General features: G+C 46.0%; 1 protein-coding gene across 1 annotated transcript; it reads right to left on the reverse strand.

Annotated features, from left to right (window-relative positions):
• Positions 1–9,577: 9,577 nt before the first annotated feature.
• Positions 9,578–27,223, reverse strand: CEACAM20 (CEA cell adhesion molecule 20). Its single transcript, XM_066373709.1, has 13 exons — positions 27,092–27,223; positions 24,274–24,351; positions 23,418–23,696; positions 22,682–22,963; positions 22,504–22,512; positions 21,187–21,456; positions 17,885–18,163; positions 15,589–15,703; positions 15,284–15,369; positions 14,421–14,482; positions 14,025–14,058; positions 12,965–13,089; positions 9,578–9,631 (listed from the first exon to the last, which is right to left on the reverse strand). Exons 1-13 carry the CDS (start codon positions 27,141–27,143, stop codon positions 9,578–9,580), a joined length of 1,725 nt encoding a protein of 574 aa, XP_066229806.1. The 5' UTR covers positions 27,144–27,223.
• Positions 27,224–27,795: the final 572 nt, after the last annotated feature.

Raw genomic sequence — 27,795 nt, forward strand, 5'->3', positions numbered from 1 at the left:
GCCTTGACTGCAGGCCTTCAGCAGACCGAGTAACCCCTTGCTCAAGCCAGTGACCTTGGGTCCAAGCTGGTGAGCTTTTGCTGAAACCAGATGAGCCTGCGCTCAAGCTGGTGACCTTAGAGTCTCAAACCTGGGTCCTCTGCATCCCAGTCTGACACTCTATTCACTGCGCCACCGCCTGGTCAGGCCCAAACCTGTTTCTCTTGCAAACTTTTACCCTCTTTTATTTGATCCAGCTAATAACACTGTTTTTGTCTTTTTCCAAGAGTTTATATAGACTGGAAAAGGCCTTCAAGCCCCTCAGCGAGATCTTTTGAACATGGCTTTTAAAGTCTATAATAACCAAGAAAGGAACAGAAAAGGCAAATAAAGCCCAAAAGAGATCAGGAAAATACCAGCTCTTGGCATATGCCCTTAAAGGCTCCAGCACCCCAAAGGGGCTTCATAGGATTCCATCAGGGCCCTGCTTCAAGAGTGGAAAAAAGGTCATTGAGCTAAATCCTGCCAGGCTTCTTGGCCCCCACAAGGAATGTGCCTTTGCTGTGGGAAAAAGAGACATGAGACGGTATGCTGCCCCCTCACTCCGCAGAGGGAGGGTTCAGTCTTTTCCAGCCCTGCTCCAGCTACCTGTGACCTGACCTTGCCCAGCCTGCTGGGACTTGCCACTGAAGGTTAAAGGTGCCCAGTGCCAGTGGCCTCATCTCACATCATCATGGTTGAGCTTAGGGTATTTCTTCCACGTAGCAGGTAAACTGATCTCATTTCTTGTAAACACAAGGGCTACTTACTATACCTTGCCTAATATTCGAGTTTTATTTATCCCTCGCAGATCTCTACTGTGGGTCATAACAGTCTTATTTCTGTTATTTTGTTTAATGTATAGTGTCTCCTTTATTCCTCCTGTCTCAATACCCCATGCCTATATTAGGCTGGGACCCACTCCTAATTCCAGTTAAAAGCAGTGATCATTAGGACTTGGACTCTAGCTGTAGAGTATAGAATGTAACCACAACTCCAGTGCCTTGTGGACTTTTCCTGAATATATGTAACTCCTGCTCTTTGGGACAATTCTCAGACTGAAGTGGGAGTTGGCTTACATTTGCAAATAATATGAAGCAGTGATAGTGTCAACATAGACTTATGAAATTATGTTAACATGTTAAGGATGTTTAAGACTGTAAGAATCTTATTTTGAATCCTATTATATTGGTTAGAACTTTGTTTAATAATCTAGTAGGCTTCAGTCACTTTATTGTATTAGGACACTTGTTATAGTATTTGTTAACATTAGCTGTTTGAATCTTATTGTTTATTTATATTTTTCCAATCTGCCTCAAAATCAGAACATAGGAATTAGCAATTCAAATGAGTAGAAAGATGCCACCCCAAACCAGTGGGGTTTTGGGACCCTTATTGCCAAAGGTTTATTCAAAACCAATTAGAAAAAGATTTTGCCAACAGGAAAGGAATAATTAGAAAAGCCAGACTTAGAATCTATTACAGAAGGCATAATATCTGAGTATTTAGTTTGTGTCCAAGTGAATACTAAGCAAAATAAGGAAATTATAGAAAGAAACAGGGAGAAAGAAATTTTCCCAAATAAGCATTTAGAAATAGACTTTAATAAAATAATTGACAAGTAATTAAAAGCTTTTCCTTCTAGAAATAAGGCCATGGTGACAATTTTTAGGAAATTGCTATATAGAATTCTTTTCAGGTTTAGCGCGCCCATTCTAGTATTAGGCTTACATTTGTGCCCACAGTCTCAAAACTAGTAGGAAAGGATTCCAATATTAATTAGAAGCTAATTTGAAGTTACATGGTACCCACAGGCACCAAAAGGTTCAGGGCAAGTAAAATGCATGAATCAAATCGTAAAGAAAACGTAACCACCCCCTTCCTTAAGTACTTGCAGGATTTGCAGGTTACTCAGCAAACTGTTCAAAAGACTGTCTGAGAGGTGCTTCCAACATTGCTAGGAGATGCAGTACATCACCAAAAGACTGACTTTCATGTGGACGGTTCCACACACTGTAATCCTGACCACTCCCACTGTTGCCAAGGTAGAAGGTATGCCTGCCTGGGTCCACTATAGCCGGTAGAAGCCTGCAGTCCCAGTAGAGGCACCCTCGTGGACAGCAAAGACTGACCCCACCAACCCTTGTAAGTTAACCCTGAGAAGGATAGCATGCCTTACTCCAACCACAAACTGGAAGCTGGTTGGTCTACATATGGCTAAAGAATGAAGAAACTCACTAAGGACTCCCTTTTAATCAGACTTTGGGAAAAAGGGAAACTAGAGTAAAATGAAAGCCAGTTAATTTTATGTAAGTTGCAAAAGATTTGTGCAGTTCATAGGAAATCAATTAGTAACATTTGTTTCTTTAGTGAACTGTATTGCTATTAATACTGTCTGTTAAATATCTTTTACATGTTATAAGTTAATATTCCTACAAACAGCCTCATGCTCTTCAGTAAATTAAGTCAAGAATTTGACAGAATATAAAACCAGTGGGATTGTAGTCAGGTACAAAAAATCTGAAAAATTAATATTGATATTCTAGGAGGAAAGGTCAAGATTTCCTGTCCCATCCTTCCTTTGGGGAGGGGAGGGAGAAGAATGTAGAAGTTTCTGGCCTGCAAGAACAATGGGTCATTTAGTTTTAAATCTAAAATAAAGGTTAACCAAGAAACTTCTTCTCTTTCAATGGGGGACAGAATTTACATACCACCCTACATTGATTGTAGTTCCTCCCCCTTCCTGGAATCCTGAGAGTAACATACTTCTAGGCAAAGGAACATTAAAAGTTTTGTAAACATCTTTGACTGTGTTACCTTGAAAGTCTTAATGTTTCTGTGTAACCCCTAAACAAATGTTGTAAGCTTGTGCCATGATGTCATGCTCTCCCCTGCCCATGTGTGATCAAGGGTATATAAACAGCCCCTGAAATGTTTTGGGGCACACATGATTTGGGCTTCCAGACTGCCCCATGTCAGCTATATGCATCTGGCATATTTAATAAATCTCCTCCTTTAATAAAACTCTCCAAAATTCATCTGGACTTGGTGTCTCTAGGTAAACCCACGGAATTGAGGTACAGTACCTTTCAGCATCTGGGATACGGGTACTTTACAACCATTGGTTTTATAAAAAATATGAATTTTTTAAAAAATACAAATTTTAGCCTGACCAAGTGGTAGCGCAGTGGATGAAGCATCAGCCTGGGACAAAGAGGACCCAGGCTCAAAACCCTGATGTTGCCGGCTTGAGCATGGACTCATAGATATGACCCCATAGTGTTGTGGACCATAAATGGCAAAAAGCCATTGTAAATTCGAGGCTTAACAAAGGGCTAAGTTCTCCCCCCTCCACCTCCATATTGGCTATGATGCTGAGTATTTGCACCCACTTCACTTGCTTCCTTAAGTTGCTGGAAGCAATTTACATGCCCTTCCTCTTACTCTTTGTTTGTTCAGATGTTGGTTGATTTCACTTATGCATGGTGGGGGATTTCTGTTTTTGCCTTGTGAGAGTTCCTGCTTTAGCCTCGGATATTGCCATCAGCTTTTGAAGAGTCCTCCTGGTCCCATTTTCTCTTAATAAGTGTGTTTCCTTAATTCCACACTGTTATTAGGAGCTGCGCTGGTCTGCGGCAAGTGGCACCTGAACAGAAGACTTGAGTATGAGTACAAGGAAACTAAAACTGAAAGAAGGTAACGGAACTCCCCAAAGTGAAGTGCTCACAGTGAGTAAAGAAAGTTTTTGGGGAAAGTTTAGTTAGGCGTAAAAGATTATGGGACAGCTACAGTAAAAAATAAGGGACCTTTTTGTAGAAATGTTTCCATATGAAGAAAAATCATTGTCTGAAGAGTATCAAGGTGAGCTTGAAACAGAGGGATGTGAATACGAGGATAATTTAGAGTCTGAGGATGACTCAGGGGATAAAAAATCTGTGACTATGGCTGCCTTAGCCACGGGGCCTCCCCTGACCTCAGCTCCTTCCTACATTCAACCCTCTGCTCCTCTGTTTCCTTATCAGGCTGATTGTGGAGTCTATAGCTCAAAATCTGGGAAATCCCCTCTCCAACAATCTATAGACCAGGCTCAAAATATAGGGGAAACAATAAATAGCTTTACTTGTTTTCCTGTTGTAGAAATACAGGATGATACAGGGAGACTAGTGCAAGAACATGAACCTGTACCTTTTAGAACTCTGAAAGAGCTTAAAACTGCTTTTGTTCAGCATGGGCCTACTTCCCCCTTTTCACTTTATCAGATACTATTAATGCAAAGACTCTTCCCCCAAATGACTGGAAGGTGATTGCTCGTGCTTGTCTCTCCAGGGGTGATTATTTGCTGTGGAAGTTGGACCTTCTTGAGAATGGATAGGAAACTCAGATATTAGGAAAATTACAGCGTTTCCTGTCATGGTCTGATTTTCTTTAATGTTTTAACTACAATCTTCTGCACTATCATTTTGTTTCTTTCTTATTCTTTGTCTGGAAATTGAGGCAGGAGACTTGTGTTGGATCTGACTATAGAAAATATCCCAGAAGCTGCCGAGAGCAAATTTTCTCAGGGAGATTTTGTTTAGTCCCATCCTTCAGTCCCTCTGTCAGAAAATGCCCTGACTAAAATCAGGCAGGCATCTTTCTAATCTGGCTGTGCTCTGAAATCCCAGGTTTCTCTCTGGTTTGTTTGTCTGGTTCATCTAATTCTTGTTTCTGTTTAGTCTTTGTTTAATGTTGTCTAAAATGTGTCTGTTTTTAAGGCCTGAATTAAGTTCCTTTTTTTTTGCATGCAAAAATTGGAAATTCTGGCTCTAATATTTAGAAAAAAAATGATTTTAGAACTTGTAAGGAGTGCTCATTTAAATTTAAATAGAATAGAATGTAGATCCTTAAGACTTACTGATTTGGTTAGTGCATTGTGAGGTGTGTTCAGAGTTAGGAGCCAAATAGCAATTTAAGTATTAGGACTAATCAAAGTTATATGTTATACTTGTGTTTTTTGTGCATAAATTGTCTTGTTTATGTGTAAGGTTATACTCAGGCAAAACAAAGGAATTGAGCAAAATTAAGTAGGGCTCTAATAAGTCATTTCAAGAATTTGTCTCACAGCTAATTCAGGCAGTTAGAAGAATAGTATAAGGATGCTAATTCTGTTTCTCAGTCCACATCCTGCAAAAGGGGCCCCAAGAAATTGGTGATTTGGTTCCTCTGATTTTGCCAATTGGATTCAAAAAATAGGTCAGGAACGCCCTGAAATGGAACTAACAATACAAGGGTGTAAATTTAAAGGACTTTTAGATACTGAAGCTGATGTACCTGTTATTGCTAAGCTACATTGGCCTCCTTCCTGGCCCACTTTTGCAGCAGCCACAGAATTATAAATCCCCTCAACAAAAAGCTCTAGTTTTTATAATAGGAAGATAAAGAAGGTCATTCTGGATTCCTTTAAGCCTTATGTGCTCCCTGGCTCTGGGAAACTTCCACTAAATGGCAAATTGCTTTTGCAAATTTTACAGGCCAAATTGATTCTCACAACACAGCTGATAAAATAGTTACATTTGTATTTCCTAAAACTTCCACTAAATGGCAAATTGCTTTTGCAAATTTTATAGGCCAAATTGATTCTCACTACCCACCTGATAAAATAGTTACATTTTTATTTCCTAAAATAATTGTTAATGAGCCCATTCCTGAAGTACCTACAGTCTTTACCAATGGGTCCAGCTCAGGAATAGCAGGCTTAATAATCAATGGACAACTTTATACTGAAACAGTCATCTTAAAATCAGCTCAAAGAGTAGAATTACATACCATTATCATGGATTTTCAGCATTTGCTATGTTCCTCCTTTAATCTGTATACAGACAGCAAATATTTACTTATGGTTGTTTCCGCTATAGAGACTTCTGTCTAGGGACAACTATTGATGAGGAACTATTTCAGCAGTTTCTCGTTCTTCAAAGACTTGTACGTCAACATAGAGTCCATGTTTTATAGGACATATTCGAGCTCACACCATGCTCCCTGGAGCTTTAGCACAAGGGAATGCCCTTGTTGATCAAGCTACCCAAAAGAAAATTATTGGAGCAACCATGACAGATCAAGCAATTCAGTCTCATACAATTCATCACCAGAACGCTGCAGCCCTGTGTAAACAGTTTCAACTTTCTCGGGAAGCAGCACGGCAGATTGTTCAATCCTGTCCAAGGTGTCCTATACTACAATCTGTCCCTTCATTTGGAGTTAACCTTCGAGGACTCCTACCAGGACAACTTTGGCAAATAGATGTTACTCATACACCTTCATTTGGCAAACAGTCCTTTTTACACGTTACAGTGGATACTTATTCTGGATTTATAGTAGTCTCTGCCAGAACAGGAGAGGCTACTAAACATGTTATAGCTCATTGTCTGTATGCATTTTCTATTATTGGACTTCCTGATGTGATTAAAGCGGACAATGCTCCTGCATATGTAGCAAAAGCATTTACTGTATTTTGTTAAACCTTTCAAATTACGGGTATTTCTTACAATCTTTAAAGTCAAGGTATTATTAAAGTGTACCCAGCAAATATTTAAGGTCAATTTAAAAAATATAAAAGGGGGAGCCATATCCTGGAACTCCCGCAAATATACCTTATCTTTAAAAAATTTCTTTTAAATGCTGATGAACAGGAGACGCCAAATCTTTTTCTCCTGCAAACTTCTACCCTCTTTTATTTGATTCAGCGAATAACACTGTTTTGTCTTTTTCCAAATAGCTCCAGATATACAGAAAAGGTTTATATAGGCAGATGGGGATCCTCAAACCCCTCAGTGAGATCTTCTGAGCATGGCTTTTAAGGTACCAAGAGGCAGAAAAAGCGCAATAGAGATCAGGTGAAATACCAGCTCTTGGGATATGCCCTTAAAGACTCCAGTGCCTCAAAGGGGTCTCATAGGACTCCATCTGGATCCTGCTTCAATAGTGGAAAGGAAGGTCATTGAGCTAAAGCCTGCTAGACTTACATGCTTTTGCTGTGAGGAAAAAGGGACACTGGAAGGTAGGCTTCCCCCTCGCTCCTCTAAGGGAGGGTTCAGTCTCTTCCAGCCCTGCTCCAGCCACCTGTGACCTAACCTTGCCCAGAATGCTGGGATTTGCCACTGAAGGCTACAGGTGCCCAGGGCCATGGGCCCCATCTACGTCACAGTGGACAAGCCCAGGGTATTTTTTCCAAGTAGCAGGTAAACAGATCTCATTTACACAAGGGCCACTTACTATGTCTTGCCTGAATATTCGGGTTTTTACTCATCCCTCGAAGATCTCTGTTGTGAGTGTTGATAATCCTATTTTCTGCTGCTTTGTTTAATATATAGTGTTTCCTTTATTCCTTCTGCCTCAATGCCCCATTCATATTTCAGGCTAGGACCTACTCCTAATTTAGAGCTCTCTTTCTCCTTTTTGCCAACTTTTATTACGAATTTACCTTTGCCACCCAGCTTAGTGTATCCCAAGGTTCTCTACACCATGCCACAGTTGCAGAGCTCCAGGGAAAAGCACCCTGGTCTCATCTTTCCAGGCTGAGGAGAACAGAAGCTCCATTTCCACACATGCTGCAGATGGCTTTTCCAGTCTATGAATCATTACCAACTAGAAGCAGCAGTCATTGGGACTTGGACGCGAGCTGCAGAATGTAGAAATGTGACAGCAATTCCAGTGCCATGCAGACATTTCCTGGACTCCTGCTCCTTGTGACAGCTCTTAATGGACTGAACTGGGGTTGGGTTGCATTTGCAGGGATTTGGAATGGTGTTGGTGCCAACTAGGACTTGGTGAACATGTTAAGGACATTACTCTTTTATAGATGCTGTATTGGCTAAGAATTAGCTTAAAGGCTTTAATTACTGTAATTGTATCAGAATGTTTGTTTGGGTATCTGTTAGCATTGACTATACTAATTTTGTATTTGTTCTGTATTTTTTCAGTCTGCTTCCAAATTAGAATCTGGAAAACTAGGAAATCAGATGAGTGCAAATCTCAGCACACAAATTAAAAATAAAAAAGAAAAGGAGGATATGTTGTGGACCGTAAATGGCAAAAAGCCATTGTAGATTCGAGGCTTAGCAAAAGGCTAAGTTCTCCCCCCTTCACCTCCATATTGGCTAGATGCTGAGTATTTGCACCCACTTCACTTGCTTCCTTAAGTTGCTGGAAGCAATTTACATGCCCTTCCTCTTACTCTTTGTTTGTTCAGATGTTGGTTGATTTCACTTATGCATGGTGGGGGATTTCTGTTTTTGCCTTGTGAGAGTTCCTGCTTTAGCCTTGGATACTGCCATAAGCATTTGAAGAGTCCTCCTGGTCCCATTTTTTCTTAATAAGTGTGTTTCCTTAATTCTACACCATTATTAGGAGCTGCACTGGTCCGCGGCACCATATAGTTACTGGCTTAAGCCCAAAAGTCACTGGCTTGAGCAAGGGGTCACTCGCTCTGCTGGAGCCCTCCGGTCAAGGCACATATGAGAAAGTAATCAATGAACAACTAAGGTGTCACAATGAAGACTTGATGTGTCTCATCTTTCCCTTCCTGTCTGTATGTCCCTATCTCTCACTCTCTCTGCCTCTCTCTCTGTTTCTGTCTCTCTTGTGAAAAATAATGTATTTTGTATCTGGTTAACCTACAAATATGTTGTGAATTCTTGTATATAGTATTCCATTTGAGTCTCTTGCTTTTCTAGTGAGACAATCATCTACAGACAATAATTTCATCTCTTTAGTATTTTAAACCACATATCCCCTTTCATATTGGTTTGCATTGGCTACCATTTTCTTTTTTCTTTTATTTATTTATTTATTTATTTATTTATTTATTTATTTATTTATTTACAGAGTCAGAGAGAGGGATAAACAGGGACAGACAGACAGGAACAGAGAGATGAGAAGCATCAATCAATCAGTCATTAGTTTTTCGTTGCTCATTGTAACACCTTAGTTGTTCATTGATTGCTTTCTCATATGTGCCTTGACCACGGGCCTTCAGCAGACTGAGTAACCCCTTGCTCGAGCCAGCAACCTTGGGTCCAAGCTGGTGAGCTTTTTGCTCAAACCAGATGAGCCTGCGCTCAAGCTGGCAACCTCGGGGTCTCAAACCTAGGTCCTCAGCATCCCAATTCGATGCTCTATCCACTGCGCCACCACCTGGTCAGGCTTGGCTACCATTTTTACAACAATATTAAAAGCCTAAGATCCCTGGCTGGCTCACATGCTCCTCCCTGAATGCTGTGTCTATCAACAGTGTTTCCCCATTCTCGTGATGCAGCTATGGCACCCCTAGCTGCTGTGTCTCCAACCTTGGCCCTCTAATTTTATGTCACTTTTGCTCTGTTTCTGTTTTTAAAGAAGTATTAGTCAAAGCCTAAAATTTGGTGGGATCTAGGGTCCAGAGCTTGAATGACATATTGAAATAAAATGTCACAAAGTCTGCAAAGAGCATGGCAGGAATATATTATGCACTCAATAAATGTTACTGAATGTATGATTGAACGTGGTTTCTCAAGGACTTCTGGAGAAAGGATCCTTGCTTCTATTAGACTGAGGGCTTCATTCGGCAGTAAATGCTGCATTCTGGATTCACAAGCACCTGTTACATAAGGAGAGAAAGTGAGTTCCATTTCCTGGGGAGCCCTCCTTCTCCACTTGCTGTCTCCAGTGCCCAAGCACTCTGGCACACTGTTTCCCCATCAATGAAAATTCCAAAACACTCCTCCTTTCTTACTGCACTTCAGTCACACTGGTGCCTCGCTGTTCCTGCAATGGCCCGTATATCCCCTCACTGAGGAGGACAGACACTAAGGTGGTCCCCATTACCCCTTATCCTGATATTCATGCCCTTATGTTATCTCCCTGCCCTTGAGGGCTAGACATGTGACTTGCATATAACCAGGAGAATATAAAAATGGTGATCTGAAGTGCAGGATTGTGTGCACATGATTCTGTTATATAAGATTGTGATTTCTGTCTCAGCTTTGAGGAAGTGTTGTGAGCTGCCTGGGGAGAGGCCCATGTGGCAAAGGAGTGAGGATGGCCTCTAGCTGACAGCCACTAAAAAACCGAAGTCCTCAGATGACAACCTGCAACGAACTGAATGCTGCCAATAACGACATACACTTGGAAGTGGGTCCTTCCCTAGTCAAGCCTCAGCTCAGACCTGAGCCTTGGCTGACACCTGAGTACAACCTTGCAGAAGACCAATATGGGCAGTGCCTGGACTCCTGATCCACAGATACTGTCAGATGATAAACGTATACTGCTTAAATCTGGTAAGTGTGTGGTAATTCATTATGCAGCAACAGATCACAAATACACCCACCTCAGGGCCTTTTCACCAGACTCTCTACGTGGTTCACTCCTTGTTATCCCTCAAGAATGGAGCAGACACTGATTTGACTGACCTGACATCCTTCCCCACTTTTCTCTCTTCTGCTTCCATTGAAGAGACTGAAAAGGGTACCACCTCACTTTCTCAGCCTTCCTTGCAACATGGGATACTATCTGACAGAACTTATAACAAGGAGATATAAAAGGAAATTTGGTGGGTGAGATTTCAAGGAAAAACTTTTGCTCTAGTAATAAAAAGGAACAAACATGTCCCCAGACCCCAATAAAGAGAGTAACTGCATGATCAATGCTGTTGCAGTGGATAGAGCATCCGCCTGGGACTCTGAGCTCCCAATTCTGAAACCCTGAGGTTGCTGGCTTGAGGGAAGGCTCACCAGCCTGAGAGCAGGGTCGCCAGCTTGAGTATGGGATCAGGGTTGCTGGCTTGAACCCAGAGGTCACTGGCTTGAAGCCCAAGGTCATTGGCTTGAGCCTCCTGGTCAAAGCATGTATGAGAAACAATCAATGAAAAGCTACCGCTGAGCCAACCAGCCAGGTCCTGGGTTTATCTTTTTTACCTGAAAATCCCTAACTAAGATATATAGGACATTTACATCTTTCAAGAATGCTTCATCTGTCGGTTGGGCTAAAGTCTGCTACCCTAGAATCTAGCCTCCAAACTAATTGATCTGCCCTCTGGAATAATAGGGAACACATTTGTCCCTCTACCCCAAGCCAGCCTTCAGACACTAAAATATTGAAGTTCTATGTCCCTAAACTTTCTCTTTTCCAAACCTAACAAAACATTGTCAGTAAGACTTGGATTTGGTCCTCCTCTTCTGCCACCTCAAAGTTAGATTGGTGACTGACTCCTTCAGAGTATAGGGTCTACAGTCTATCCCTGGAAGTGGAGTAATCTGGCTGGTCCCAATGACAGGGATGTTATCAGTTGAGTTCTCTGAAGTAATTTCAATTCCTTAGAACTGGGAAGCCATCACCCACGTTGGGAAGTTCTGCTTATGCCGGGATGAGCTAATACTTTTCTTCCCTTTGGGGTAATGAAACTGATTATACTTCTCTTTTTAATTTGGCCACCAGGAAACTTGAAGATGAACAAGAAGTGTAGGTACAGATACTAGGTATATTAAGCATATTTTTACTTTTTATCCATATCTTGACTTCCTACTATTATCAAAAATATGTATTTTTATTGCAATTCCCATTTCTGATTTAGCACCATTTTATAGTGGAGTGTAAACTTGCTGCAGATTGCCCCAAATCTCCCATGGGAGAAACGTAAGGAAGTAAATATGTATATCATGAAAGAAATGAGGAACCAGAAAGAAAAGGAAATGAGTTAAAAGGAATAGTTAACAATGCAACTGACAGGGAGGGGAAAGCCATGAGTGAAACAGAGAGAAAAGGAATAGAAGGGAGCAGAAAGGAACCCAATGGGAACTGCAGGCAGGAAACGGAGCAGACTAAGTGGCACAGTGCCCAAGAAGTACCAGTGAAAGGAATGGAGTAGAGAGAAAAATCCTAGTGGAAAAGAATGAAGCGAGATACATGGAGTGCAAAGAGTAATGGAACGAAGTGCAGGATTAGAATGGAACTGAGTGGAAAAGAGTGGGAAGGAAATGAATTTTAGGAAAAGAATGGAAGAGAAAGCAGGGAAGTGAGAGAGAGGAAGGGAATGCAGAGGAAATTACAGAAAAGAAATATAATGAAAGGACACTGGGAATTAAAGGGCGGGAATAAAGCAGTAAAATTGAAAAGAATGAAAAGAGGAGGGACTGGATCACTAGGGACTCAAGTAACGAAATAGAATTTAAGGAAACTGATACAATAGCACGAAATGAAAGGGAATGAAAAGACGTAAAAGTAGGAAATTAAATGAGAAGTATGGAATGGAAAATAACTAAGACAAGTGGAATGGGGTGTGATGGAAGAGAATGGGAAGAGCAAGTGGAAATGAAAAGAACAGACTAGAGTGGGGTGGAGTGGAATGGAATGGAGTCGGGTGGGGTGGGGTGGGGGGAGTGGGGTGGGTGGGGTGGGTGGAACAGGAGTGGAGTGGAGTGGAACACAATAGAGGGAATAGAGAGACAAGAACGAAGGATAAATGGAAGGAGGCAGAGAGGAGGGGAATGGAAAGCAGTGAAACAGAAATGAATGGAAGGGGAAGAGATAGGGAGAGGAAATTAGAGGAGAGAAAGAAGGAAATGGAAAGAAAAGGAATTGAATGAGAAAAAATCTATATAATTAGAAGAAGTGGAATGTGGTGGGATGAAATAAAAGGCACTCCGACAGAAATGAATGTAAATAGGAACATTACATAAAGAGGAACTGAGTGGTAAGACATAGAGCGGATGGGCTAGATTAAATATATAGATGGAAAGAACAGGAATGAAGTGGATAGAAGGGAAAAGATGGCAACGAAATAAGGTGATGAGATGGAAATGGGTGAATGGACTTGAAAGGGTTTTCAAAGGGAAGTTCTTTTGATATTTATTTTACAGATTCTTTAGCAATGAGGAAAAAGCCGATTGGTGACAGCTCTCAACCTGTCCAAGGATTCTGTGTGACATAAAAATACCTCATAGTTTGACTCTGGGTTTCCTTTTGGTAGAGTAGAGGCCAATGGATGCAGCGCAAGTTTGGGCGATGGCTTCGTGGGGCCATGAGAATAGCCCCCAGGGGTGGCAGAAGGCAGATCCTTCTGCAAGTGAACCGGGAGATTGGTTAGGGCCCACAGGCACAGACTGCATTAGAATCACAGTGCCTGAAAAGTGCCTACTTGCACTCTTCAGAAACCCAGAGAGGAAGAAATTCACCCAGGTTCTCACAAAGAATTCAAAGAAGCAAAGTTAGGACCCAGGACCCTGCCTCTGCCTTAAAACTCTTTCCTTTCAACTGGCTACTTCTAAAATCCCAACCCTAAACCATCCTTTGCATCCCAGCACATGCTGGGCCCAAGGCCATCTCATTTGCAACCCAATTCCAAGCCCTGGAGGTGGAAGAAATACAGAATAGAAGCCAAAGGCCTAGTATCTGACCCACATCCCTGCCAGGCCTTGGGCCACTCTCTCCCCATCCCTGGCCCTGCAGTGAACAATAATGATTTAGGCAAGGCCCTGGCCGGTTGGCTCAGCGGTTGAGCGTCGGCCTAGTGTGCGGAGGACCCGGGTTCGATTCCCGGCCAGGGCACATAGGAGAAGCGCCCATTTGCTTCTCCACCCCTCCGCCGCGCTTTCCTCTCTGTCTCTCTCTTCCCCTCCCGCAGCCAAGGCTCCATTGGAGCAAAGATGGCCCGGGCGCTGGGGATGGCTCTTTGGCCTCTGCCTCAGGCGCTAGAGTGGCTCTGGTCGCAATATGGCGACGCCCAGGATGGGCAGAGCATCGCCCCCTGGTGGGCAGAGCGTCGCCCCATGGTGGGCGTGCCGGGTGGATCCCGGTCGGGCGCATGCGGGAGTCTGTCTGACTGTCTCTCCCTGTTTCCAGCTTCAGAAAAATGAAAAAAAAAAAAAAAAAAAAAAAAAAAAAAAAAAAAAATAATGATTTAGGCAAGATGGTTCCTCAGATTTGTCAAATCTACAATTTAGGATAGTATTCCCTCTGCAGCTCCTTTAATCAAATTCAACAGAGCCAACATAGGTCATAGACCTGCTCTGGGGAATCTGGTGGCAGCATCTGGAGACAGGAAAAGAGTGAAGAGGTCATGGGACTTGGGGTGGGGCCACCCCAGAAATTCTCAGAATTATCATTGGCCTCAGAAGCAGTTAGGTCCCTTATCATTCCCAGAGGAGCTCAAGGCTAGACACTGTCATGGTGAAAAACTAGAGGACAAGGAAGAGGAAAGGGAAGAGTCAGGGAGGGTCTTGAGATCCCCAGAGAAGGCAGAGGAGAAAATGCAGACCCAAGCTGACACTGATATCCTCAAGAAAACATGCCTGGCCCCCCACCCCAAGAAATGAGACTGGAACAGCCCTTCTGGGCTGTGCAAGAGCCAGACAGTGAGGGGAGACCGAGGGTCCTTCTGGAGTATCACTCACCTTTTTGACTTTGACCGGTCCTTGAGGTGGGGGTATATTGGCATACACAGGCCTTGGCCAGTCTAGAGAAAGCAAATGCCAGCCCAGGGCTGGAGTTAGTAATGGCTATGAAGGAAGGGGCAGTTTTTATGGGTCACTGGTATTCCCAGGAGGAAGGTGACAGAAACCTTCCTTCCCTTCTCCCCAGGACTCTTCATCACATTTCCAGTGAACTTGACCTGGGATGCTCCAGAAAACTGGTTCTAGGTTAGACAAGACCGTTGGATGAAATGTATGAGGACAGAAATCTAAGACATAGCCTCAGTTGCATGAGTGGGTCCCTGGTCGTGTGGGTTTGTCCTTTGTCTTGGCCTTGGGTTTCCTCTGTGCAAAACTGATCAGGATTAGTCAGTATCTAGAAGAGTTCTATTTTATGAAGCCCATCCTTCTAGAATCCTAGGCCAGAGATGGCAATGATGTTTCCTTTGCCTTTGGTGACCTCCCACCCATCAGTAGAGGTGCTTGGGGTACTGTGTTGAGATGGATTATGAGGCTGATTCTGGATTCAGCAGAGAGGAGTGTTGTGATTGATTTTCTCTGCTACAGCAATCAAATAACAAAGTTTTCTGAGACTGAGGGAGGAGAGAATGGCCACATGATGCCCTATTTTTGCTATGGCTTTTGGAACAAGCAGAACTACTCAGATTTCTTAACTCCAATCTCACCCATTTTCCAGATGGGGACACTGAGGCTTGGAGAGAGCAAGGCTTACCTATGATCACATGAGGATTTAGTGGCAAAGCTAGGAGCAGGCAGGCTCCCAGCACCAGCCTCCTTCGCCAGCCCTCACCGCTGCCCGGGGCATCAGCTACAAAGTCACTTACTGGACCTGGGCTGTGCAGGGTGCTCCTTCTCTGAGGTGGGTGTGTTGACCTCCTGGATGGGGTCCTCCGCTGTTTTTCTTGAGGGCCTGAAACACCAAAGCCCTCATACTTTTGTACATCTATTCCTTCCCATCTCTGCAGGCTCTGTCCATATCCCATGTCCACTCTTAGCCTACGCCCCAAACTCTCTGAATTCCCCAGGTGTCGTGGACAATGCTCAGCACCATGGGCAGCAACCCTCCCCACCCCCACCCAGTGGGTCAGGTCCCTGGAAGACCACCGCCCCACCTCATTCCCAGCTTTACCGGCTGGCATTTCTGCTGCAGAGGAAACAGCCCAGCCCTATGGATAGCGTGATGACAGTCAGGGTCCCGATGGCCATGGCAGCAATGAGCACTGCAGACAAGGATGACTGGGGACCTGGGCCTAGAGAGAGAATCAGGACCTGGGCCTGACACACTCTCCTCCCTGCTCCCATCCCATTTCCCGAGCTTGTGGCTTTATCTCCACTTCATTTGATGAGCACTGGTTTTCCAATCACTGAGAGGCAAGATTTTGTGGTCTTAATCGTTTCTGGAGTCAAACAGCCTAGGTTCACATATCAGCTGTGTGACCTTGACTGTGCTCTTAACCTCTGTTTCAGTTGTCTCGTCTTTAAAACAGGGATAATAGGGCCTACTTCATATGGTTGTGCTGGTGTGACGAGGACACTGCTTACGATGATGGGTCACATATGGCTTTCACAGCACAAGGCTTTGCCTCTCTGGGGCCCTGTGATCATGAATAGGTGAGTTTCCTTATTTCTTCACCTGCAAGGCTGTTGTGAAGGTGAGATGAAATCATGAATGTCAATACCAGGCACATAGTAGGCGATTAATAAATGGCAGTTTTTATCATTAATTTTGGCCTGCGGTTTGCTCATCCTGCTTTTGCTAGAACTTTCTCACAGGGGTGAAGTCCAGCTGTAGGGAGCGAGAAGGAAGCCATAGGGTTGGGATATGAGGAAGGGGCTCTGCACGGAGGGGCAGGAGGGGCTTCCTGGATGCCTGTGGGGTTATTAGTTTCATTCGCTCCATTTCTTTATGTCAAACCTCCATTTCTTTGTGTCAAACAAGCATAGCACTTCAAAACCCAGTAGGCTTGCTAAGAGATGAAATGAGACCGCATGGGAAGGTACCAGCACAGAGCTTGCCCATAGGAGGAGCTCGATAAAAGGTGGCGGTGATGATGGTGATGGTAATAAAAGCTGCCGTCCCCTATGCTTTAAGCCAGGAGTCCCCAAACTTTTTACACAGGGGGCCAGTTCACTGTCCCTCAGACCGTTGGAGGGCCGGACTATAAAAAAACTATGAACAAATCCCTATGCACACTGCACATATCTTATTTGAAAGTAAAAAAACAAAATGGGAACGAATACAATATTTAAAATAGAGAACAAGTAAATTTAAATCAACAAACTGACCAGTATTTCAATGGGAACTATGCTCCTCTCACTGACCACCAATGAAAGAGGTGCCCCTTCCGGGTGTGTGGTGGGGGCCGGATAAATGGCCTCAGGGGGCCGCATGCGGCCCGCGGGCCGTAGTTTGGGGACCCCTGCTTTAAGCTCTAAGAGGTTTTCATACAAATCCTACATCCCCTGTCAACATCAAGCGGACTCCCTGCTTCCTCCTCTGAGCCTCTGTTTCTCCATCCATCAAGTGGTCCTAACAAGACCACTTGTTAGGTGGGATGGTTCTGAAGATCAAATGAGGTTATTTGGGAAGCTGCATGGTGTCCTCTGCTTAGTGGACAAATAAGAACACTGCTCTAGAGGCAGCCAGTCCGGTTTCCAACCCAGGGACAAGGCTGGAATCTCTAGTTCTCCGTCTCTGCTGTCCGGTGGAGACAGAGGCCCGCCCCACAGCCAGCAGACAGAGAGTGCCCAAGAAATATTTGCAGACATTACATATAAAAAAGCTTGCTTTGAGCATGTGGCACAGGCTCAATAAAGAATAATTTTATTTGTTTAACAAATACAGTATGCCAGGCACTGCCATAGAACTTTATACATGTTAATTAATTGTCAACAAACCTATGATATATATAAGCATAATTATTACGTTTGTTTTGCAGATTAGGAAGCAGAGGCCCAGAGAGGTTAAGTAGCATGCCCAAGGTCACACAGCTCATAAGCATTGGAGCCACAGGTGAGCCATGGCGACTAGACCGTGTTGCCTGCGCAAGAACTCAAGACAGATATACGGAGACTCGCTGCCAGCCATGTAATTAACATTGCTATTAATATAATTCCTGATTTCTCTACCAGCTCACTCCTCCTCTCACTGGCTGTCTCCCTGACTCATTGTACTTTTAAACAGCTATGAAAGGCAGGCATGACATACCCCATTTACAGGTAGGAAAACTGAGGCTCAAAGCAGCCTGAGTTTCTCAGGGCACACAGCTAGGAAGTAGAAGTTCCAGGGCCTGAGCAGTGAGGGTTGGGATTGAGCAGCTCTGGATTGCCACATGCCCACGCAGTGCACTCATTTCTACATCCTGAGGTCAGAAAAGGCCAGTTGTACCTGAGGGGAGGGGAGTGTCTACACCTGAAGGACTTACCCACTACTCTGACCAGGACCGAGGCGGAGTGGGCCACCCTGGTCAAAGGGTTGAGGGCCGTGCAGCTGTAGGTCCCCTGGTGTCCCCAGGTCAGGGCCCTGATGGTCAGCTTCTCCCCCATATACACAGTGGTGGAGTGTTCCAGGGTCCAGTGATACTTGGCACCTGGCTGGGACTTGGCTCGACACTGCAGGGTTACGCTGGCATTGAGCTTCGCCTTGACATTGTGGACCACCCCGGACTCCGGCCCGCTGGTGATGTCCACTTGGTCAGGGCCATCTGTGTGCAAAGCCAAATATGCGCCCATCCTCCCCTGGCGAGTTATCCTACTCCGCCCTGTTGGCTTCCATGTTGAACGTTTCACCTTTTTTTTCCTTCTCAATTCATTCTAACTAAGATTAATTTCAGGTTACACCCTGGACAACAAAGGTTCTTCTAACTGCTGTTGAAAGGAATCTCAGCTAGATAAAGAGAAAACGCTCCCTTTCCCCCTTAGCTGCCTAGTAAATCGATCCTAGTTTGTAACACGGAGCAGGGATGGGAGGGGATCACAATCAAAACCAAAAAGCCCCACCCTTGCAAAAGCAAATTCTGACAAAGGATCCTCTTAAGACAGCAGGCTTCAGGCCTGACCAGGCGGTGGCACAGTGGATGGAGCGTCGGACTGGGATGCGGAGGACCCAGGTTCGAGACCCCGAGGTCGCCAGCTTGAGCGTGGGCCCATCTGGTTTGAGCAAAAGTTCACCAGCTTGGACCCAAGGTCGCTGGCTCGAGCAAGGGGTCACTCAGTCTGCTGTAGTCCCACGGTTAAGGCACATATGAAAAAGCAATCACTGAACAATTAAGGCAGTGGTCCCCAACCCCTGGGCCATGGACCAGTACCGGTCTGTGGGCCATTTGGTGCCAGTCTACAGAGAAAGAATAAATAATTTACATTATTTCTGTTTTATTTATATTTAAGTCTGAATGATGTTTTATTTTTTAAAAATGACCAGATTCCCTCTGTTACATCCGTCTAAGACTCACTCTTGATGCTTGTCTCGTAAGTTCGACAATTATATTTAAAAATACCACAGTTTTTACGCCGGTTGCATAATCTTATTTTGTGCATTTATCCGTCCCACCCTAAAGGCTGGTCCGTGAAAATATTTTCTGACATTAAACCGGTCCATGGCCCAAAAAAGGTTGGGGACCACTGAACTAAGGTGTCACAACGAAAAACTGGTGATTGATGCTTCTCATCTCTCTCCGTTCCTGTCTGTCTGTCCCTATCTATCTTTCTCTCTGTCTCTGTAAAAAAAAAAAAAAAAAAAAGTTATATATTTTTTTCTGATAGAATTTCCTATTTAATAACACGTGGCTCTGTGATATTTAATTATACATCTGGGTGTTCTCCATGGTAGAGATGTTCATGGACTTTCCTTGTAAACAGCTCTTGGCTGTCCTTCCACATCCACAACAGAGACTAGCAAAAGTCTGTCGGATTTCTCATGCAAACTAAGAGTGTGTGTCTTGTCTTGTATAATGTAAACTACTGGGAAAGAAGGGTGCAAAGAGTGTTTAGGTGGGACATTCCTGGAAAGGAGGAAAATCCTGCCCCTGCCCCTGCCTCCTGCTAAATATCCTTCGAATCTGTTCATTTCACCCATCCTAATCCCAAGGCCACCAGGATCCCTTATCTGCCCCTTCGTTAGTGTCTCCACCCCAGTCTCAAATGCTCCAGTAGGCACTGAGCTCTGGAAGCCATGGCTATCTGTTGTCAAGTGCCCACCATGTTGATCAGCATAGAGAGAGAACCAAATAGATATTTTTGGTGTAATGACTGAAATAGGAAGGAAAGAGGGATAGCAAGAGAGGAAGGGAAAGAAGAGGAAAGCAATGCGTTTAATCTTTTCCCTATGTCCTTCTGCTACATAACGTGTAACAGTGGAACCCCTGCTCTCTCCTGCTGCACAAACCTCTTCCCCCCAATCTTCTCCACCTCAGCCATGGTTTCTACGTGCTTTGAATAGCTCAGGCAAAAAACCTTGGGCAATCGCTTCTCGGCCTTTTGGCTAAGATCGAGTGTAAAAAACCTTGGATTTCTTGACTCCCATCCTTCTCTTTTACTTCATCCTGTGAGTTCCATATTCAAAAATGTCCATAGTCCCACTCCTCTCATCACCCACAGTGCCATTCTGGTCCAACCCCATCCTCTCTAGATGGACAATTTTTTTCTCGGTCGCCACGAGAGGGCGCTTGCAGACCTCTGGTGGCAGGAGTTTAATTGACCAAAGGTCCGGCTGCTGTGCCTTGAAATCCACTCCCAGCCCTCCACGGGCCACACCCTACCAACACCTGAGTGTGCTGGGGAAACTGAGGCAGACCTCTTCTTGAAAGACATGGGCCTCCTGGCAACCTTGACAATGTTGCTCAGACTACATGGCAGTCTACAGGCTTCCACCCAACCCTCCCTTCCTTTATCTCTCACCCAGGGTCAGGCTTGTCCCCCAGCCCAAGGGCTCTCCCAGACGTCCCAGCTCCCCCCCTACCTGTTCTCACAAGAACCTCTCCCCTAATAAAATCCTTGCAGGTATAACCCCATTTAATCTCACCCTGGGTCTGCCTCTCCCAGGACCCAGACAAACACACTCTACAAGCTCCTGCCTCTCCTCTGCTTCCACTCTGTAGACAAGGTCCAGGAAGACCTGTGAAACTTGTGTGGTCCTGTCCCTCCTCCACTCAGAGCCTCTGTGGCTCTGGTGCCCACACCTGGACCCACGGGGGCCCTGCATGCTCTGCCCCAGCCTGTCGCCTCCTGACCTCTTCTGTTCTACCTCCCCCTGATTCACGTCTCTGGTCTCCTTGGCCTCCTTGGGACTCTCTGACGTGCCAAGTACTGTTCCCACCCCCTGGGACTCTCTTCCTTTAGCTGCCTACATGCCCCACTCCCTGCCTCCTTTTGTCTTTGCACCAATGCCACCTCCTCAGGGAAGCCTTCCCTGACTGTCCCCCCTCCCGTATGGTAGCATCACCTTCCCCCCTCCCAGCCCACCCTGACCCTCTCGCTGTCTCATGGGCTTAGCCCCACGTGACACACCATGTACCTCCCTTGCTTAGCTGTTTCTGGCCCATCTCCCCCACTGGAGCGTAAGCTCCGCAAGGGCAGGCGCTTTGTCCTGCCCCATGCCCAGAGATGCCTGGCCCAGAGAGGTACTCAGCCATTGTGGAATGAATGACTACCGGAAGAACTAAGAGCGAGGGAGGAGAGGGAGGAGAGGAAGGGAGGATGTAGGAGAAGGCCCAGGCTCGGGGTGACTCACAGCTGATGGTCAGGCTGAGGGGTTTACTTCGGGCCCAGCTGCCCCAGTTCCGGACCTCACACTCATAGGGCCCGGTGTCATCCCGCCAGAGGTTGTGGATGACCAGGGTCCTGTTGTTGGCTGACAGTGCCAGATGCTTGCTGGGCAGGAGGGGCTGGCCCCTCAGTAACCACTGGACTTGAGCCACCTTATGGGTGGTCTGACAGGTCAGGGCCACAGGGCTGGCATTCTCCACAAGGTTCAGCCTTGGGGACACAATGGTTGGCCTTTCTGGAAACATGTAAAGATAGAGAATAAGGTTCAGGGACTCTTCCCTAGACTCCTGACCTGCCAGGGCCCACAGGGTTTTCTAAGGATGTATATGTTGTGAGTGGTATGTGTGCGTGCGTTTTGCATATGACTGTATTGTGTGGGTGGTATGTGTAAGTTTTTCGTGTATGAGTGTATGTTGTGTGACAATTATGTAAACATATTATGGGGTTTGTGTGAGTTTGTGTCCATTGTATATGTGTGTGTTGTGTGTGTATGTTTTGTAACTGTGAGATGTGGGTATTGTACATATGCATGTGTGTGTAAGTATGTACTGTCTATATTTTTTCTGTATGTGAGTGTATGTTGTATGCCTGTGGTATTGTATGTGCTATGAATATAGGTTGTATGATGTAAATATATGCTTTGTTCATGGTTGTGTTGTGTGTGTGGTCTGTGGATACATTGCCTTTATGTATTCTGCATCAGTTGTATGCCTGTGTTGAGGGTGTTGAATGTAGGATATGTGTGGTTTTCTGTGTTGTATGTGAAAACGTTGAGTGTCTGTGATGTGTGTGTTGTGTGTATGTTATCTATGTATCATTTGTATTTGTTTTGTGTGAGTATATGGCATGTGATTGTGGTTTTGTTGGTTGTAGATGTGTTGTATGGGAGATATGTGTGTATGTCCAGTGTGTTTTATATGTGTTGTGCATATGTGTGAATATAGTGCACACATGGGTGTGGATTTGTGTGTATGGTGTATGTGTTGTGTATCTGTGATGTGTTATATACTGGTCATTGTGTTGTATATGTCTGTTATGTGCGTGTTATATTGTATTTTATGTGGGCGAGTGTGTCATGCTTTGTGGTGTTGTGTTATGCATTGTGTTGTGTGTGTTGTATGTGTCTCTTGTGTGTTGTGCACATGTATGAATGTGCTGTACATGTGATTCTAACTTGTGTGTGTGTATGTGACAATGTGTGAGTTCTGTGTTATTGTTTTCATCTATAGAGAATCCGCCCCCCAGTTTCCAGAGAATCAGACAATGGGCGACCCATAGAGACCGGTGAGGTCTTGTGGGGGGTGAGCCCAGGCAGGAGCCGGGGCCTGCCCTCCCTGTGGTTGGCACTGGGCTCTGCCACCAGCCATGTGGGACATCCCCACTGCTCTGATCCTCCTCGCACTCTGGGGACCTCTGATTCTTGCAGGAACAACGGGGAGGAACAGGAGAAAGAGACTCACCCAGGACTTGAACTTTAAGAGCAGCCAGGTGGGACAGGTGAGTGGCATTGTTGGACACCAAGCACCTGTATGTGCCCTCGTGTTCCCTGGACACGGCGTGGATGGTGAGTGTTCTTGTGGTGAGAGATGGAATGGAGTCATTGGGGAGAAACCAGGAATAGGCTGGGGGTGGGTGAGACCGTGTTTCCACCGAGAAGGTCACGTTGGAGCCCTCTATCAGCCCAACCACCTCTCTGCCAGGTACACTGGACTCCAACTTGATTTCAAAGGGGTCAGGACCATCTGGGAGGATAAGAGCAGTCAGAGCCAGGACAGTCGCATCAGCACCAGCTCTCTTAGAGGAACTTACAGGGGTAATATTCATATAGCTCTTCTCCCCACCCAAGCTCTGCACCATTTACGCGGGAGATGCAGAAGTTGAATGGAGATTAAATGCCAGGCTTATCCCTGGATAAAATAGGATAGGAAGACACATCTAAAGCATGCCAGCAATGCGTTTTCCTTGTTCTGACAGAGGCAAGATTTTGGATCAAACAGGGAAAGGTTAAGGAGCTCAGTTTCAGATACATGAAGTTGGGTGTTTCTGGTAGAACCCAAGTAGAGACATCAGTCATACACCTGGACTTCAAGGGCAGACAAGTCCGCATTTGGATGGTATTCAAAGCTGTGAGACTGGATGAGATCACCAGGAAGTGGGTGTCGGTGAGGGGTGAGGGAGAATGGAAAGGGAACTCACAGTTCACATCCAGAAAGGTGGGGTCACTGCTCTGGGCCTGGAGGGCGCCCCAGGCTTCACACTGGTAAGTCCCAGCGTCTTCCCGCTGGACAGCGAGGATGGTGAGTGTCTTGCCGTCCGGGGACAGCTGCATGCGCTCATGGAACACCAGGGGGAGATTGTTGAAGACCCAGTGGATGGTAATGTTGGTGTCCTTGGTGTCACAGTAGAAGGTCACCATTTCCCTCTGCTCTTGGACAGTGCCCTGGCTGACTGAAATGGTGGGCTTGGCCAATGATTCTGCACAGGGAGAAAGAGAAAGAGGGAGACAGAGGCAGAGAACAGACAGAGGAAGGCCAAGCGAGACACAGTCACAGAGGGACTCGGAGAAGCAGGGATAGAATGGAATTATCAAAAGATACATGAGCTCAATGCTTGGACTTAAATGCTAGGTCTGTGGCTCATTCTAAGGTGGTCTTCGGCAGCTTATTACCCGTCTTTGAGCCGCATTACAAGAGCAGAAGGTCTGGGACATGACAGTCACTTATTAATATCAGCAGCAGAGAGACTCAAACCTGTAACAGGGATGCCAGCCAGGTCCTGCTCCCACTGCTTAGCCAACCTTTCCCACCTGTGGCCATGACAGCACAGTGCCCCCACCCCACCCCCTGGTACCGCTGCTGCCAGAACAACTGATCCAGCCAATTGTTGACAGACCCTAGCTGGCCCATCAGATTCGTCCTGTTGGGATTGTGGACAAGGAACCTTGATGGGTGCTTGAAAATGACAGCCTTGTCTTCTGTGCCCACATCTCCAAGTCTGCTGGGAGTCTGGAGTGTCCAGGGGGTCCCAATCATAGAAAAAATATCCTTCTCACTTTGGATGGTGTTAAGCAGGTTGGTATCAAGGTTGAGCTGGGCTGCAGCTGGCAGACTCCACATGGTCAAAAGTGAGGCTGATGGGGGAGAGAGGAGGCGTTCATAGAGCGAGCAGTATGTTGGAGGTGCCCAGTTATGTTCTCCATAAGTGGAGGGAGGTCGGAGGTCATGGACATGTCACTCCATTCATAGAGGCTTGACTCCTACTCAACACTTACTGGCCATGTGACTTGTGGCATGTTTCTGTCTTCACTGAGCCTCAATTTTCTCAGCCATAAAATGGGCATAATCCCACCTGCATCCTAGGTTGTTGTGGGGAGGTAGTGAGCTCTGGCTCACTCTGGGGGAGACGGGCGACCAGCCGCTCTCTTGCACACAGAGGGAAGCAGATGCTCAGAGAGGTGAAGTCACTTTGCAAAGCCATAGAGTAAGTGGCAGAAGCCAAACTTGACCCTGGCCTGGCAGCTCCTAAGACTGTGCCCTCATGTCACCCCATTTAAATAAAAATTTATTTATTAAAAAAAAAAAAAAAGACTGTGCCCTCAACGTGGCCGACTTCCTCCTGCCCACCCAGGGATGGGCACGGAGCCTACGCCTGACAAAGGGCACTTGTGCTATTACATCCCCTGGGAGAAATGCACCTTGCTACTTCCTCAGGCTGGCCCTCAGGTGGAGAGCTCCCTCGCACAGGGGAGGGAAGCTGAACGGATAGCAGGAGTTTCCACCTGGCCATTCCGTGCAGCTTTATGGAGGCTCGAGGAGACTGTGGGCCTGGGTAGGACCCTCACCCCAGCAGCCACGGCCCGTGCAGTGACCTGGACATGCCCTCACCCTCCCGGCAGCCCAGTGACCAGAGGCTGACAGCCGTGCTCCTCCTCGCCCCTCAGGCCACCCCAGTGTGGCTGAAGCCCTGCCCCAGTCCCTGCTCAGTCAGTGGTGAAGGGCACAGCTCTCAGGATATCTGGGAGCAAATACTGGCACTGATGCCCACTGGCTCTATTATCATGCGCAAGGGACAAGGGGCTTTCTCTTTGTGAGCCTCCGTTTCTTCAGCTGCAAAATGGGGAGAATAGTAGAACTTAGTTCCTCGGGTTGTTGTGAAGTCTGATGAGATAGCAGATGTGATACGCTTAAAACAGTTCATATTAAGTGTTCAGTCACTATTATTATTATATTATTATAATTATTTTATGTGTTTCAATTTTCTGCCTGCAGTGCTGTTAGAGGTTAAGTCCACAGGCTCAGAATCTGACTGCCTAGGTTTGAATCCCAGCTTTGCCATTTTGGGGGCAAGTGATGTTCTCCATCTGAGCCTTACTTTCCCTATTTGTAAAATGGGGTAATAAGAGTTCCTGCCTCGCCTGACCAGGTGGTGGCACAGTGCATAGAGTGTTGGACTGGGACGCACAGGACCCAAGTTTGAGCCCCGAGGTCACTGGCTGGAGCATGGGCTCACCAGCTTGAGTGCGGGGTTGCTGGCTTGAACATGGGATCATAAACATGACCCCTTGGTCACTGGCTTGAGCAAGGGGTCACTCGCTCATATGTTCCCCGGTCAAGGCACATATGAGAAAGCAATCAATGAACAACTACGGTGCTGCAACAAAGAATTGATGCTTCTCATCTTTCTTCCTTCCTGCCTATCTGTCTGTCCCTTTCTTTCTCTCTCTATCTCTCTTGTTAAAAAAAAAAAAGAGTTCCTATCTCGTTTAGCTGTTGTAAAGATAAATGATCTAAATCTATGTACTCTAGTTGACCACTGTCACCTTGTTAAATTTAATTCTCTAAGTAAAAATAAATAAATTTTTTTAAAAACATGAGACCGCCTGACCTGTGGTGGTGCAGTGGATAAAGCGTCGACCTGGAAATGCTGAGGTCGCCGGTTCAAAACCCTGGGCTTGCCTGGTCAAGGCACATGTGGGAGTTGATGCTTCCTGCTCCTCCCTTCCCTCCCTCCCTCCCTCTCTCTCTCTCTCTCTCTCTCTCTCTCTCCTGTCTAAAATGAATAAATAAAGTCTTTAAAAAAATTAAAAAAGAAAAAAATGAGACCAATTTGCAAAAATAAAGATAAATGAAAAATGTGAGTGAAAGTATCAACGGGGGGTCTCATCACACAGTTTGAGGGACATCTCCCTCTGTGGAAGGGCTTCACCTGGCCCCTTCCCCCGCCTCCTCCCGGAGCCCTGCCTCTGCCCCAGGAGGAAGCAAGCCTTGCGAGAAACACACAGCCTCCCTCTCCCTCCTTTGTCTGTGCACCACCCCACCCCCACCCTGCAGGGAGGACCCGGAGCCCTGCGGTCAGCGGGGATCAGCCAGGAAGCTCCTGCCAAATGTGAGAGCCCTTCTCAGCAAAGCTGGTTGAGCCCTCCCTCACCTCCGCACGCCAAACTGCAAAATCACTTCTTTGCCCCCAAAATGTTTTTCTTACCAAAATATATATTATAGTTTCAAGTTTTGCCTCAGATACCCTTTTAGCATAAGTTCACAGTCATGCTGTCCTGATGTATGAGCTGGCCACATCCTCCCTCTGTTTGACTCCTCTCTGTCTGTCTGTCTGTCTGTCATGTTCCAGCTTTCCTTCTTTCTCTAGTTCTGTGGTTCCAACCCCATCTCTCTCCACATAGATGTCATTATCTCTGGTCTCTGTCGGTCTTTGTCAACCTCTCTAATATTTGTCTTTATTTCTGTCTATCTCTCTATATCTCTGTTTCTATGTGTTTCTGTCTCCCTTTTTGTGTGTGTGTGCGCACACACACACACACACACACACACACACACACACACATCCCACCCGGTGTGAGGGGAGAGGACACTCACCTGAGAGCAGGATTCCTGTCCCATGGTGGCCACATAAGCCAGGGGGCCCCATGGCTCCTGGCACCTGACTGCAGTGTGCCCGGGCGGGTGTGCACACAGGAACAAGTCCTCACTCCCGCTCCCTTCCCTGCCCTCTGGCCTGCTGCAAGCTCACAGGCACTGAATGACTGCGGCTCCCAGGACAGACAAGGTGGCGGTGGCAGGGGAGGGATGTGACACCACCTCTACCCTCCCCCAGCACGCTCACGTTCCTCCCTCTGCCCAGCACAGAGAACAGGAGCCCCAGGAACCCTGGGGTTCCCCAAAGGTGGGAAAGGAGGAAGAAAACCCCACCCTTTGGCTCTGGGCCCCCTTGAGAATTATGTCCCCCTCCAGCCCCCTCCCCACCTCTTTGCCAGGATGCAGAGCAATCCAGGGGGAGGGACAACTTGGGAATGATAGACTTAAAGGGACCAGGAACTGAGATTATGATGATCAACAGCAATGATGACAATAATGGTGTCTCATGGCTATGGAGAACTTAATAAGACCAGGTCCAATGCTAACCTCACTCTGAGCAGCCTGGAAACATTTAACTAAATGAGCTGAAATGGTTCTTGAGATGAGGATTCTGGTCCTAAACAAAAGGTGGGAAACACAGAATGACTGGGCTGGGAGCACCTCAGGGGTGCCTGCCCAGCTGGGGAGGAGGGAGTGGAGGGCTT

Source organism: Saccopteryx leptura, chromosome 3 (genome assembly GCF_036850995.1).
Source record: "Saccopteryx leptura isolate mSacLep1 chromosome 3, mSacLep1_pri_phased_curated, whole genome shotgun sequence".
NCBI lineage: Eukaryota > Metazoa > Chordata > Mammalia > Chiroptera > Emballonuridae > Saccopteryx > Saccopteryx leptura.

Bases quoted from the DNA above. Each gene is read 5' to 3' on its own strand.
- CEACAM20 (XM_066373709.1), bottom strand. From the start codon at position 27,143: ATGGGGCCCCCTGGCTTATGTGGCCACCATGGGACAGGAATCCTGCTC. The intron at 24,352-27,091 runs GTGAGTGTCCTC...CTCCCCCATCAG, and splicing joins GACAGGAATCCTGCTCTCAG to CCTCACTTTTGACCATGTGG. The intron at 14,483-15,283 runs GTAAGTGACTTT...TGCTTTCTCTAG, and splicing joins CCCTGCACAGCCCAGGTCCA to ACTGGCCAAGGCCTGTGTAT.